The sequence below is a fragment of the Cebus imitator genome, unplaced genomic scaffold (assembly GCF_001604975.1).
Source record: "Cebus imitator isolate Cc_AM_T3 unplaced genomic scaffold, Cebus_imitator-1.0 Scaffold203, whole genome shotgun sequence".
Taxonomy (NCBI): Eukaryota; Metazoa; Chordata; class Mammalia; order Primates; family Cebidae; genus Cebus; species Cebus imitator.
The window spans coordinates 2832854-2848948 of NW_016107518.1; the positions used below are offsets into that span (position 1 = coordinate 2832854).

Sequence of the window (16095 nt, forward strand, 5' to 3'; positions counted from 1 at the left end):
GATGGTCTTGATCTCTTGACCTCGTGATCCACCCGCCTCGGCCTCCCAAAGTGCTGGGATTACAGGCGTGAGCCACCACGCCCGCCGTACCCTTTTTTTTAGTAGAGATGAGGCTTCACCATGTTGGCATGGCTGGTCTCAAACTCCTGATCTCAACCAATCCACCCACCCACTGTGGCTTCCCAAAGTGCTGGGATTCCAGGCATGAATCACCATGCCTGTTTGACAGTTTATGATCTTTCTTACTAACAATTCATCAGTAGATCCCTATGATAAAGCAAGCGAAATGACACTTTTTTTTTTTTTTTTTTAAATAAGAAAATAACCTTGGGAATTTGATAAAAAAGCAAAAACAACATTAATATATATATTTTGAAAAGTAAATTTCATTAACACACTGCAGAAGAACACTGCGCAGAACACTGCATTAAAAATCTTTAGGTACTTCTTTTTCACCTCTTTAACTGAACTTCTAGTTTAAAGGAAACTCTGTATTCCCTGTTTTCTTTCTTCACCACAGTTTTCCCCTGTAATTAGTCCCTTCTAACTCAGTCCAGTCAGTAACATCGTAAACTGGCCTGTTCTGAACCACACCCTGCTGAACCGCAGCAACTTTCTCACCACATTGTTTCCCTCTGTTGGCATATACTTTTAAAATGTCTACATTGAGATAGAGAATAAAAAGAATATTAAAAATTGTCTGTATAAAAGATACAGCATTGTCTGACTGCTATATAAACGCCAGTAATGTGCTTAGTTCTTTACGTGTATTGTTTTATTCTCATGGTCAGCTATCCCCACATCATTTATTGAGTAATCTTTTTTCTCTGCTGACTTGAAATGTCATCTTTATCATACATTTTCATAGGTTTTCTTTTTTGCTCTTTAGGCCTTAATTTTCTGATTTGAAAAGTAATAGTTTACTTTTGTCTAAGAATTGCTGTTCAACTCAAATTAGGTGATGCATATCAAACTTATTTTTGATTATAACTGTAGATGGATAATGTGAAGATTTCCCAAAAGCCCAATGTTTTAACCCATTAAAAAATATATGTATACCTTTATGTGCGATTTTCTAGATTTTAAAATTTTATGTTATAAATTCTTTTCCATATTTCTGCATGGTTGACTTTACAAATATCTCCCACTATTCATGTTTTCTTAATTCTTTAGTTTGGATAGTGAATTTGAATGTCAGGGGGTACTACCTTATTTGTTTCCTCAAGTTTGGATAGCAAATAGCAAGATAATGAAGGAAATTCTACAAGTTTACCCAACTATTTGGTTCTTGAGTTTAGGTTGTGAGATTTTTGGAAATCAGGAATTTGGATAACAGGGGATGCCTCTATTCTCAAAGGGTATTGCACTGAAACACTACCCATTATAATGGGTTCTTTTGATTGTAGAGAACAGAAACCTGCCTTAGAATGGCTCAGGGAATAAAGGAATTGATTGGCACACTTAACAAGGAAATTCAGTGGTCGAGCTTATTTGAGGCACAACTGGATTCAGTGGCCCAAATATGTTAAGATTTTGCTGTGTGTGTTAGTTTCGTTTTCTTCTATTTCAGAAGCTTTTATGCATTCGGGGAAGATGGCTGCCATCAGCTGTAGGTTTAGATCTTTCTAGCTTAGCAGTTCTGGTGGGGGGAAAAGCTTCTTTCCCAATAGTTGCAGCAAGAATTCCAGTACAGAATTCCACTAATCAGCTACTGTGGCTAAAGGTAATGAAATAAATTGATTGACTGGGCCTGGGTCACAGCAGATGTCTCTCTTCTCCTATCTGCGGAATGAGATCAGTCCAGTCAAACTATGTTTGATGATGACAAGAAGGAGAAATAGTCTTTCAAAGTGAAACAGTAATTTCACCAGAAGAAGGTACAGAGTACTTACTGGTCAAGCTAAGCTGATATACATATACTAGTGTGTCATACACAATTCACTTTTTGTTTTATTTTTTATTTTCATAGGTTTTTGGGGAACAGGTGATGTTTGGTTGCGTTATTTTTTAATTTTTAATTTTAATTTTAATTTTTGAGTCTCACTCTGTTGTCAAGGGTGGAGTTCAGTGGCATGATCTCTGCTCACTGTAACCTCTGCCTCCCAGGTTCAAGTGATTCTCTCGCCTCAGCCTCCCGAATAGCTGAGATTACCCCAGCCATGGTTGGCTAATTTTTGTACTTTTAGTAGAGATGGGGTTTCACCATGTTGGCCAGGCTGGTCCCGATCTCCTGGTCTCAAGTAATCCTCTTGCTTTGGCCTCCCAGAGTCCTGGGATTACATGTGTGAGCCACTGTGCCTAGCCATTTTTGTATTTTTAGTAGAGATGGGGTTCCGACATGTTGGCCAGGCTGGTCTTGAACTCCTGTCCTCAAGTGATCCACTTGCCTCCATCTCCCAAAGTACTGGGATTACAGGCAGGAGCCACTGTGCCTGGCTGAGTAAATTCTTAGTGGTGATTTCTGAGATTTTGGTGCACCCATCGCCTGAGCAGTATACACTATACCCAGTTTGTAGTCTTTTATTCCTCATGTGCTTCCCACCCTTTCCCCCAAGTCCCTAAAGTCCATTGTGTAATTCTTATGCCTTTGAATCCTCATAGCTTAGCTCCTACTTATGAGTTAGAACATATGATGTTTGGTTTTCCATTTCTGAGTTACTTAACTTAGAATAATGGTCTCCAGTTCCCTCCAGGTTACTACCAATACCATTATTTTGTTTCTTTTTATGGCTGAGTAGTATTCCATGGGATATATTTACCACAATTTCTTTATCCACTCATTGACTAATGGACATTTGGGCTGGTTCTGTATTTTTGCAGTTGTGAATTGTGCTGCCATAAATATGCATGTGCAAGTATCTTTTTTTGTATAAATGACTTCTTTTTCTCTGGGTAGATACTCAGTAGTGGTGACTGGGCAATACACTGTTGTTCTGGTTGGAGTGCAGTGGCATGATTTGGGCTCACTGCAGCCTCTGGCTCCCAGGTTCAAGTGATTCTTGTTCCTCAGCCTCCTGAGTATTTGGGGGTACAGGCACGTGCAAATGTGCCCAGCTAATTTTTGTATTTTTAGTAGGGATCGGGTTTCACCATGTTCGCCAGGCTGGTCTCGAACTTCTGACTTCAAGTGATCCACTTGCTTTGGCCTTCCAAAGTGCTGGGATTATAAGGGTGAGCCACCACACCTGGCCTGCTTTCAGTTCTTTAAGCAGTTTCCATGCTGTTTTTCATAGTGGTTGTACTATTTTAGATTCCCACCAGCAGTGTAAAAGTGTGTTCTCTTTTCACCACATCTCCACCAACATCTATTATTTTTTGATTTTTTTATTATGGCCATTCTTGGAGTAGTAAGGTGGTATCACATTTGGATTTCCCTCATCAATAATGATGTTGAACATTTTTTCATGTTTGTTGACCTTTTGTATATCTTCTTTTGATATACAATTGTCTATTCATGTCCTTAGCCTACTTTTTTGATGGGATTTTTTTTTCTTGCTAATTTGTTTTGAGTTCCTTGTAGATTCTGGATATTAGTCCTTTGTTGGATGTGTATATTGTGAAGATTTTCTTCCACTCTGTGGGTTATCTGTTTGCTGATTGTTTCTTTTTCTATGCAGAGGCTTTAAGTTTAATTAAGTCCCATCTATTTATCTTTGTTTTTGTTGCATTTGCTTTTGGGCTCTTGGTCATGAAGTCTGGAAGGGTTTTTCTGACATTATCTTGTAGAATTTTTATTCACGTCTTAGATTTGAGTCCTTCGTCCATCTTTAGTTGATTTTTGTATGAGGTTAGAGATGAGGATCCAGTTTCATTCTTCTGTGTGTGGCCTGCCAATTATTAAAATTTTATTTATTAAGAGATGGGATCTTGCTATTTTGACCAGGCTGGTCTTGAACTCCTGTACTCAAGTGATCCTCCCACCTTAGCCTCCCAAATAGCTATGACTACAGGCATGCACCACTGTGCCCAGTCTGATAATTTATTTCTCTCTTTATATTTTCTTCCACTGAAATACTACAAAATGTGTTTTCTTTCAGCACCCAGTTTTGCTTTTACTTGACATTGATCTGCTGTAGGTAAAACTTGGGCTTCTGTATTCTATCTAGTAATGGTTAGCTGACATGCACTCTTGTCACATCATATCTCAAATTCTGTTTCTCTGTCCATCCTTTTTTTTTTCCCCCTTTCTGAGAGACATCTGTCCACCTTTGACCTTAGTCTCATTTAGTCTTGCTTACCAAGGAACTTTGGCTTACCAGTTAGCCTGCCTTTTTCTTCAGTTTTTAGCTGCTGTTATAATCATATAGTTGTGTTCCCAAGCCCCCTAACTAATAAATATTTCACTCACAATACTCCTGCTTTCTTTATAGCAGATTTGATCAACACCTGCTAGCTACTTATTTGCCACTCTTTGGCTACCTCCTTAACTTCTTGTAATCTTTTTCTGTTTCCTACTTCTTTTTAGGAAACCAGTGATATCTAGAGACATTTGTCTCAGGCCTAAGCCTAAAATAATAGTGTGGAAGGGCTAAAAAAAACTCTTAAGAGACATTTAATTCAATTTTCCTTTCCTGTTTTGCTTGATGTTATTTTGATTTTACCAGCTTTCTTTTGGCCAGTGTTTGCATGGTATTGCTTCTCCTTTAAAGAAAAACCTTCAGATTCTTTGTCCTCATGTTGTAGGTGTGTATCTACTGAAAACAACAGATAGGTGAATTAAAAAATTTGGTCTGAACATCTTTGTCTTTGAACTGGAATATTTACATGTAATATAATAACTGTTATATTTAGCTTTAAAACTTACTATTTGTTTTCTATTTGTTCCACCTATTCTGACTTTTCCCCTTCTCTTTCCTTGCTTTCTTTTGAACTCATCATTTTATTTTTTCACTCTTCTAGTTGGAAAATTATACTTAATTTATTTTTAACTTTTAGTTTCAAGAGTACTTGTACAGGTTGGTTCTTTAGATACATTGTGTGTTGCAGGGTATACAGATTTATTTCATGTACAGATTATTTTGTTACCCAGGTAATAAGCACAGTATCCAATAGGAAGTTTTTTGATCCTCACCTTCCTCCCGCCCTTTACCCTCAATAAGGCTCTAATGTCTATTACTCCCCTCTTTGTGTCCATGTGTACTCAGTTTTTAGCTTCCACTTATAAGTGCAGTGTTTGGTTTTCTGTTCTTGCATTAATTTACTTAGGATAATGGCCTTCAGCTCCATCCATGTTGCTACAAAGGACATTATCTCATTGTTTTTTATGTCTGCATAGTATTCCATGGTGTACGTGTGCAACATGGAAAATTATACCTAAAAAATCTTTTTTTTTTTGGAGACAGAGTCTCACTCTGTTGCCCAGGCTAGAGTTCAGTAGTGCGATCTTGGCTCATTTCAACTTTTGCCTCCCGAGTTTAGGTGATTCTCCTGCCTCAGCCTGCCAAGTAGCTGGGATTACAAGCATACACACACCACTATGCCTGACTATTTTTTTTTGTATTTTTAGTAGGGACAGGGTTTTGTCATGTTGGCCAGGCTAGTTTTGAACTCCTGACCTCAAGTGATCCACCTGTCTCAGCCTCCCAAAGTGTTGGGATTACAGGCATAAGCCACCACGCCTGGCCTAAAAAGTCTTTTTTAGTGGCTACCTTAGAACAAGCATCAGCAAAATTTTCCTGTAAAGGACCATATAGTAAAAATTGTTGGCTTTGTGGACCAGCCTGGGCAACATTCCATCTTGCTATGTTGTCCAGGCTGGTCCACAAAGCCAAAAAAAAAAAAAAAAAAAAAATCTGGGCATGGTGGTGGCATGGGATTCTTGGGATGATGCTTTTCCTGCTGGAAACCTCTGTGGCCAGTGGTGCCTCTGCCCGAGTTTTTCTCGGGCCTGTTGGGCTTATTATGCTCACTTGGTGTGGCAGTCTGTGCTTGGCTAGTACTACTAGCCTGGATCACAAACCTACCAAAGGTGAACCAGGCTCACATAGCAAGGGCTGTGTGAGTGAGTGAGGGATCTGGCCACTGTGCACAACCAGCATGCTGGCTGCAGTCGGCAGGCAGCTCCAGGTGCCAGCATAGGTGCTGGCTCCCTACAAGGCTGTGGCTGGACCAGGTGTACCACAAACAGCTTCCATGGTTGGCACTGGGGAATACAGTGGTGCTCGGAAGCTTGGAGATGCCAGGAACTGCAGAGCCCCAAAGAAGGTGTCACAGCCCTGGGTTGGGGGAGCTCCTAGGTCTGGCCTCCACAAAGGGCCTCAGCTCTTTTCTCCTTCTCTCTTCTCTCCTTCTCTCTTCTCTCCTTCTGTTGCCTACAAGGCAGTGAGCAAGGGGCGTATTTCAGCCCTGTTTGTGTTATAGCTCTTTTAGCCCTGCCACTTGGCAGATCCCGAGTTCTTGTTTTGTACCCAGGAAGAATCAAGTACAAAGACAAGTGGAAGGTAAGCAAGGCAGTGAGAAGCTTTCTTAAATGATCGAACAGCTCAGAGGATACTTGCAGTAGGTAGCTCCTCTCCGCAGCCAGGGTGTTCAGCTCTCAGCAGAGAGGAGATCGTGGAGTGGGTAGCTCATCTCTGCAGTTGGTTGTCAATTATCTTTAGCTCTCAGCAGAGGCGACCCTGGGTGGGTAGCTTCTCTTTGCAGCTGGTTGTCCCGTCATCTTCTTAGCTCTTGGCAGAGAAGGAGACCTTGGGGTGGGCAGCTTTTCTCTGTAGCTGGCAGGTGGTTGTCTCTCCAAGTGTGGCTCTGGCTGAGTTTGGGGCTTTTATAGGTCTCAGCGGGGAGGAAGTGTGTACTGATTGGTCTCTGGACAGCCATGGGCTGGCCTGTAGAAAGTACCACAAGTTGCCACTGCAGTCATCAGCAGCCTGGCCCCCAGGCTTCAGTCCCTGGCTTGAAAGTGGTGCTTCACCAAGGACCTCCTCCCTGCTGCCCAGGAGCCTGTCTGTCTCCTGCTGCTGTTCATGGTCCCCAGGTTGTTTGTGACAGGGTCATGTACAGGCCAGCACTGAGCTGCCCTCAGTACCCCTTCGGCCTCCCTCTAGTTGTTTATAGGCACCCAAGGTCTGGAGGGGGCCGAGGTGGCAGGGAGCTGGTGTGCCAGTGCTACCTGGGGTGTGCCACACCTGGCCAGACTGTGACAGTGCCTGGGCTTGGACCCAATCTTGCTCTGAGATAGGAGTGGATGCTGGGAGTGAGGAGAGGCCAGGCAGTGGGAGCAGACACCTCTGAGCCTGCAGTGGATGGTGGTGGGGGGTGCTTCCTGGGCCCCTGAGAATGCAGATATGCTGGCTCTGCACCTGCAGCTTCGGTGGCTACAGCTGCACCTATGTTGGGGGCTCCTGCCTGCTCCTGCCCCCAAGAGCACAGGGATGCCCAGGTCTGCAGCCCACCTGGGCGGGTGGCCACAGCTGTGCCCAGGGAGTACGATACTCCTGCCCTGCCAACTCAGAAGGTGGCAGAGCTCCCATCTGTTCCTGGCTTCTGCTGCCTCCATGGAGCACGCAGTCCTGGTTGCGACTCTGCTACTGCAGCTGGTCTTGTGACAGTGGCCACTGTAGATGGGCCGCTACTGCCATCAGTGACATGCACTTATAGTCCTGGCCTCTCAGGAGACTGAGGCAGGAGCATCACTTGAGCCTAGAAGATTGAGGCTGCAGTGAGCTGTGATTGTGCCCCAGCCTGCATGACAGAGACAGACCTTGGCTCTATTAAACAAAAACAAAACGAAACAACCACAGAACAAAATGAGTTAATGGAAAAGGAACTGTAAGAGTGAATCAGAAAAAGAGCAAGACTATTAGGAAGACTACAAGAAAAATAACTATGTGAGGACACTTTCAAGAACTAGAAATTGGCTGCTTTAGTTATGCCACAGTGTGGTGTGTTAAGATGAAGAATGAGGGAAGACCTTTGTATTACCAACTCCGTGGCATTTCATGACTTTTCCAGAGTGTTGTCAAGTAGCTTGCTATGCAGGAAGAGTGGTAAGGGAGTAGAAAGTGAGTTCCCAAATACTTGGGAATACAGTGATTCTCAAATACTATTTTCTGGACCAGCAATAATAGAATTACATACATTTCTTCAACTCATAACTATTGTTGAGCCTGATAATGTGCATTTTTAAAAAGTTCCCCAGATGATTTGAATGAAAGCTCATGTCTCTGATTTGCAGATAAAGATTTTTCAAGCTGTTTAGCAAGGACTGGGTTGTGATCGAGATGCATATCTGAGTAGTATTTTGAGACAACCCCCCTTTTTTTAAAAAACACACACACAGCAGTGATTGATAAAATAACAAAAAGATAAAACCAAATTGACAAAACTGGTGCCCAACAAAGATAAACATTTCTATGTTTCAGAAAGGAGCAGGTGAGGTTTTGTCTGAGTTGGGCTTATTGTTGGAAACAAGGGACCAAGTTAGGACTCCTCTGTTGAAGAAGATGTTTCTGAGTTTACTTCCAGGGCTGCCATGTTATACAATTTGAGGGATCAGATTGTAGTTGCTCAGTACAGTGGTCTTCAACCTTTTTGGCACCAGGGACCGGTTTCATAGATGACAATTTTTCCATGGATAGGGTGGTAGGGGATGGTTTCAGCATTAAACTATTCCACCTCAGATCATCAAGCATTAGATTCTCATAAGGGACATGCAGCTTAGATCCCTTGCATGTGCAGTTCACGATAGTGCTCACGCTTCTCTGACAATCTAATGCTGCTGATGATCTGACAGGAGGCAGAGCTCAGGCAGTAGTGCTCACTCATCTGCTGCTCATGTTCTGCTGTGAGACCTAACTCCTGACAGATCCTGGACTGGTCTGCGGCCCAGAGGTTGGGGACCCCTTGACTTAGTGCATCTCCTGGAGTGGTACAGGTCTTAGCCTCCCTGGCTGTGAGAAGGAGATTTGTTGCTGACTTGCTGCCAGAGGCTATAGCTTATATGAAAGCAAACATAGCTATACAAACTAGGAACCTGGTAGCTCAGAGTACATCCTCACTTTTATTGCAGAAAAGAATCTCCAACAAGAATATCTGTAAGAAAAATATTTATGAGATAACTGAGGAAATTTGAACATCAATTGATCATTTAATATCAAATATTTTTAATTTTTAAAAATATGTGATACTGTGGTTGTCTTAAAAATGTAGTAAACAGTAGGTTCTCAGTAAGTGTTTGTATGAAAAACAAAGTTCCACCAAAGGTACACTTTTAAAGCTAATTTCTCAAACAGATGAAGTCATCTCAGCTAAGGAGAATATGAAATAATCAGAAGAGCTGTTCAGTTTGAATGATATTTTAGTGTTAGTCTGAAAAATATTAAATTACATACTCAGAGTTTTCAAAAAGAAAAGTGAAATTGTAATAGCCCTTATAATTAAATGATTTTGAAATGTAAATAGGCAGAAAAAGGATCAGGTAGATTTGAAAATGACAAAAATTTAGAAATGAAAAATATAGCTGTAATTTTTAAAAGCCAACAGCATGGTGTTCGTGAATGGGAAGAGTCAATAAGCTGTCAGTTTTGTTCAATATTAATCTGTAAAATCAATGCAGTATGAAAATCTCAAAAGGTTTTTTTTTTTTTTTATGGTAGTAAACATGCTAACTTAAAATTTTTTATGGTAAATAGCCAAGGTAAAATTTGTAAAGAACAACACATTAATGTAATGTGCCTTTCAGATACCAAAATTATAGGACTGTAGTAATTAACAGAGATTCAGGGGTGGACAAATAGACCTATGGAACAGAATACAGAGCCCAGAACAGATTGATAGGTACATGAAATTTGCCACATGACAAAGATGGCATTATAAATCAGTGAGGAGGCTGGGCCTCGTGGCTTATGCCTGTAATCCCAGCACTTTAGGAGGCTGAGGCTGGCGGATCACCTGAGTTCGAGACTAGCCTGGCTAACATGGTGAAACCCTGTCTCTTCTAAAAATACAAAAATTAGCCAGGCATGATAGTGGGCACCTGTAATCCTAGCTACTTGGGAGGCTGAGGTGGGAGAATCATTTGAACCCAAGAGACAGGAGTCGCAGTGAGCTGAGGTCACACTCCTGCACTCCAGTGTGGGTGACAGAGTGAGATTCTGTCTAAAAAAAAAAACAAAAACCAACAACAACCATAAACTAGTGAGGAAAAGATAAACTATTCACTGTGGTACTGGTTCAGTTGCTAATCTGAGTTCAAGTGAAGAAAATTAGGAGTCCTGTCTCATAGCATACTGAAAATAGATTCCATATGGATTAAAGAGCTAAATGAGAAAAGTAAAACTTAGGCCTATTAGAAGAAAGTGTAGGATAATAACTTTATGTCCTAAGGATAAAGAAGGATTTTTAAAAAATCTATATGAGAAGATAATAGTGTACGGGTTTTAGAGACTGTATGCTTCAAATCTCATGTTTATTACATTCTGACTATGACTTTGGGCAAGTTGTGTAATCTTTCTGCATTTGTTTAATGAGGAGGGTGATTATAAAAACAACCCTCAGGGAGGAAGATTAAATGAAATAATCCATCTGAAATGCTTAGGAAAATGACTGGTACAAATAAGCATGTATTAATAGTTAACTACAGTTAATATTCAGTGAAGTTGAAGATGACCTAAAACCTAACAGTTTCACTCTGATAGGAAGCCCAGAGAAATTCTAGCAAAGATGTGTAAGGAAACACTTATGAGAATTGCAGCATTGTTTTAATAGTGTAATACTGGAAACTTCCTAGTGTTCACTAGGATAGTGGATTGATTCAAAACTTGAATTTATGGTGGGATACTGTTTGGCAGTTAACGAATATTGAATGTGTCAACACTTATAAATAAAAAAGAATATTAGAGTGAGAAGCAGACTATTAAATACATCCTCTTTTTAAAGCTTAAAAAAAAAAAATGAGAGCTGGGCATGGTGCCATCTGCCTGTAGTCCCAGCTCCAGAGAATAAGGCAGGAGAGGAGGATTGCTTGAGCCCGGGAGTTGGAGGCCAGACTGGGGAACATAGTGAGACCCTGTCTCTTAAAATTAATGCTATATATAATTTATGGAGACCACCACACAGGTAATAAAAATACAAAATTATGTATGACAATAATACAAACCTCAGGATAGTGCTTATCTATGAAGTGCAAAGGAAGGAACTTTAACTGTATCTCTAATAGTTTGTTTATAAAGTGGTCTGGAGCAAGTTATAGCAGTTTGCAAACTTGTTGATTTGGGTTGTAGCTATATGGCTGTGTGTGTGTGTCTGTGTGGTTTTTTTTTTTTTGAGATGGAGTTTCACTCTTTTTGCCCAGGATGGAATGCAGTGGTGTGGTCTTGGCTCACTGCAACCTCTGCCTCCCTGGTTCAAGTGATTCTCTTGCCTCAGCCTCCTGGGTTCAAGTGATTCTTCTGCCTCAGCCCCCTGGGTAGCTGGGATTAGAGGCATGTGCCACCATACCTGGCTAATTTTGTATTTTTAGTAGAGACAGGATTTCACCATGTTGGCCAGGCTGGTCTTGAATTCCTAATGTCAGGTTGTCTGCCCGCCTTGCTGAGATTACAGGCATGAGCCACCATGCCCGGCCTATATGGCTGTTTTTTTATATGCTCTATATTATTCTCTGTTTGAAAGACCATCTAGGCAAAAGGGAAAAAACAGTTTCTTGATTAGAAGACTTTGACAAATATGTAGTAGTATGAGAGGTTAGATAGTACCCTGCGCAACATGGTGAAACCACATCTCTACTACAAATACAAAAGCTAGCCAGGCAAGGTGGTGTGTACCTGTAGTCCCAGCCAGGTTGAGGTGGGAGGATCACCTCAGCCCGGGAGATGGAGGTTGCAGTGAGCCGAGATTACGCAGCTGCACTCTAGCCTGGGTGACAGAGCGAGACCTTGTGTCAAAGAAAAGAAAAAAAAGGTAACTGAAAGTTTTTTTTTTTTTTTTTTTTTTTTTTAATAGCACATCATCCTTATATGTTAAAGGATGAAATTAAAAGGGAAATATTGATGACACATGAGAGTAGTTTTTTTGGGGGGCATAGAACTAATGAAGATGGTAAGAAATAGGTTTTATTAGCCCTGGAAAGTGTGTGGGACATATTTTCTCAGTTTAAAACAGGAATGAAAGAAATAGAGGAGGTGAAGATAGGAATAAATTTTGAGTTGGAGAAGCCATTTGAAGGAATATCACTATTTTCTCAGTGAGTTATGAAAGTTATCATTCTTCTAGAAGTGTGATATACTATGTATAAGGTTTGAGAAGATGGGAAGGATGAATATGCAGAATACTTGTAAAGAATGCAATAAAAAAGTTTGGATAAAAAGAAATAATGGTAGCATTGAAGGACAAAGGAAAGCTTAATAAAATTTGTAGTGGTGCCCAGTTACATAATTTTGTTAAATTTGCCCAGCAAGTCAGGGGCAGGAGTCTTTTGTTGCTCTTGCCAAATTCCCTCCTTCTTCCCACCTCGTGGGAGGGAGTGAGTCAGAGCCTAGAATTCCTTGAAAATATGTCTATCTCTTTAGATGGTTTCTCTCATCATTTTCTTGGTTTTATGTAATTTCTCTGTCTATCTCATCGTCTTACTGTTTTTAACAAATTTTGCAAAATTTTTGCTCCATTGATGGCCTTCTTTCTTGTTTTTGCTTTATCCTTAAGGAGTTTTTGGTATAGGGCAATTAGATTTGCATGATTATTCTGTCTTAATCCAGTCTTTGTTAAGTATAAAGAAAGAATTTGGTTCTAATTCCAAGTACCTTACAAACATTTGAGACAGCAGGAGAAAAATAATTTTTCTTTACACTCTTTGGATTTTGAATTTTTAATATAATAAAACAGTGAGGCCAGACATGATGGGTCACACCTGTAATCCCAGCACTTTGGAAGGCTGAGGTGGGCAGATCACAAGGCCAGGAGTTCAAGACCAGCCCGTGATGAAACCTCATCTCTACTAAAAATACAAAAATTAGTCGGGTGTGGTGGCAGGCGCCGTGGCGGGCGTCTGTAATCCCAGCTATTCAGGAGGCTGAGGCAGGAGAATCACTTGAACCTGGGAGGTGGAGGTTGCAGTGAGCTGAGGTCATGCCATTACACTCCAGCCTGGTTGACAAGAGCAAGACTCTGTCTCAAAAAACAAAAATAATAAAATATATGTTTTTTGGCAAGTTACTGTTTTAGAAAGTGCCCAGATTTGGACAGTGAAACTTAATATTATGTGGTCTCAGTGAAGCTGTTCCTGTGATAAGAGTTGAGTTAGTATTTTGTGTTTTAGAAGATATAATCAATGCGCTTGTTAAGCTTTTCTTTCTTGAGCATCAGAAAGCAATGTGTATTTACTTCTAAATATTTTGCATCTTTTATGTTACAGTTATTTTACCAAGAAAATGGTTTGCACGACTTTGAACATGTACTATCCATGCTGATGGGACAGGATCCAATATGAATATAAATGATGGAGGAAGACGACGCTTTGAAGATAATGAACATACATTACGGATATATCCTGGGACTATTTCAGAAGGGACAATCTACTGTCCTATTCCTGCCAGAAAAAACACCACAGCTGCTGAGGTGATTGAGGCCCTTATAAACAGACTTCATCTGGACAAAGCAAAATGTTATGTTCTAGCAGAAGTAAAGGCATTTGGTGGAGAAGAATGGATACTCAATCCAACAGACTGTCCAGTTCAGCGAATGATGTTGTGGCCCCGAATGGCTCTGGAAAATCGCTTAAGTGGAGAGGACTACCGCTTTCTTCTGAGAGAGAAAAACCTTGATGGATCAATCCATTATGGTAGCCTGCAGTCATGGCTACGGGTAACAGAAGAACGTCGCAGGATGATGGAACGGGGTTTTCTTCCACAGCCTCAACAGAAAGACTTTGATGATTTATGTAGTTTACCTGATTTGAATGAGAAAACTCTCTTAGAAAACCTACGAAATCGCTTTAAGCATGAAAAAATTTATACCTATGTTGGCAGTATTCTAATAGTTATTAACCCATTCAAGTTTCTTCCTATTTATAACCCCAAATATGTCAAAATGTATGATAACCACCAACTGGGAAAACTTGAGCCTCACATTTATGCTGTGGCTGATGTAGCTTATCATGCCATGCTTCAGCGCAAAAAGAATCAGTGCATCGTGATTTCGGGAGAGAGTGGTTCTGGGAAGACTCAAAGCACAAACTTTCTTATTCACCACCTTACTGCTCTCAGTCAGAAAGGATTTGCCAGTGGAGTAGAACAGATTATTCTTGGTGCTGGACCAGTACTTGAGGTAAGTATATAGAAATCTTATTTTTGATTTTAATTTTGATTTTTTTCCCTTGAGGTGGGGCGTTCACCATCCCTGGAGGTATTGCAATACCAGATTGATGTGTGAAGTGGATCAAGCAAGCTCCTATTCCATCTCCCTGCTTCAAAAACCCATTTAATATATTGTCTTCAGATAGAAGACATTCCAGATATTAAACTGATAAAAACGGATCACTATACTTAATCTTAGCCAAAAGTCTGAGAAGCTATAGAGATGCTGTTCTTGGTACTCTGGGCACACTGCCTGCAGACTTTTGCTCCACAAATTACTGCTCCACAGGAACAGTAATTTAAAAAAACAGAAAAGAAATACTGTTCTTATTTGTAAATATACGTTTAAAAAATAATTGATAGATGTGAGAAGATGAAGTAAAACTAAGTAGAAGTGTAGACATTATTTTTAGTAACCAAGAGGAGTTGGAAGATGGGAAAGCAAAAAAGATGGTGTGAAAGACTGAAGAGGGTGATGGTGGTAATTTTTTTATTTCTATTTTTTAGAAAGTGCCTTTGGGTCATTAATGATGCAAAGAAAAAGATGACTGGAGTCATTTTATATCCCCGTATACGGGGAGAAAGCAGAGGCAGGTGCTGTCTGTAACTGCATTGTGGTGGTTGGTGAAAATATTTTTTGCTGATATGTTTGTATTTCTGCAAGCTTAACAGCTGTGCCTAACATCGAAACTTGTAAAAATGCAGAGAATATGGGAAAAAAATGTTTAGTTGTGGGATGTTTTAGAAATAATATCAATGCCAAAAGGAAAGAGAATACAGAAAGACAAATACTCTACAGTCTTCCTTATATGTGGAATCTGAAAAAGTTGAATGCATAGAAACAAAGAGGAAAGTGGGATTACTAAAGGCGGGTGGGATTGGCGAGATGTTGGTCAAAGAACATAAATTTTTAGTTCTATAGGAGGAATGAGTTCAGGAGATCTATTGTACATCATATTGACTATAGTAAGTAACAATACATTGTATACTTGAAAATTTCTAAGAGTAGATTTTAATTAGTCTCATTACAAAACATGACAAGTATTGTGAGATAATGCATATATTAAATAGCTTGATTTAGTCATTCTACAATGTAGACATATATGGAAACATCATGTTATATGCCATAAATATATGCAGTTTTTGCTTGCCAGTTAAAAAAAAAAAAAAAGAAAGGGGATATAGTGTTTGTTTTAGACCTGAAAGGAAAAGGTAATATTACTCAGTTGTCTTTTTAAAAGATAGTTTGTAGATATAATTGAAATACAGTAAACTGCACATATTTAAAGTGTATAGCATGATGAGTTTTGACATGTGTATACCCATGAAACCACCACCACAGTCAAGATACTGAACATATTCGTTATCCCCAGAGTTTCCTCATATCTCTTTGTAATTCCTCTTTCACACTCCTCTCAGCCCATTCATATACAGGAAACCGGTTCAGTACTTTCTGTCACTGTAGATTAGTTTGTGTTTTCTACAATTTTATATAAATGGAACTGCGTAGTATATACCCTTTTATATTTGGCTTCTCCCACTTGGTATAATTATTTTGAGATTTATCCATGTCGTTGCATGTGTTAATAATACATTCCTTTTTATTGCTAATGCAATAGTATTCCACTGGATATCACAGTTTTTAAAATCCACTCACTTGTTGTTGAATATATGGGTTGTTTTCAGTTTTTGGCTGTCACATTCAAGAGTCACTTGAACCCGGGAGGTGGAGGTTGCAGTGAGCTGAAATCGCGCCACTGCACTCTAGCCTGGGCGACAGAGCAAGGTTCTGTCTCCAAAAAAAAAA

At 40.0% G+C, this 16095-nt stretch overlaps 1 protein-coding gene and 1 non-coding gene across 9 annotated transcripts in view; one reads left to right on the forward strand and one right to left on the reverse strand.

Moving 5' to 3' along the window:
* MYO9A (myosin IXA) overlaps nt 1-16095 on the forward strand; it is a 279254-nt gene that overhangs the window by 48826 nt on the left and 214333 nt on the right. For all 8 annotated transcript variants that reach the window (XM_017548134.2, XM_017548127.2, XM_017548128.2 and 5 more), the window contains exon 2: nt 13349-14259. In XM_017548134.2, the coding sequence (XP_017403623.1) occupies nt 13420-14259 (840 nt within the window). In that variant the 5' untranslated portion in view covers nt 13349-13419. The remainder of the gene's footprint in view (nt 1-13348; nt 14260-16095) is intronic.
* LOC119474035 lies at nt 14316-14507 on the reverse strand. The gene has a single exon (XR_005203330.1). It is a non-coding gene; the product is annotated as a U2 spliceosomal RNA (small nuclear RNA).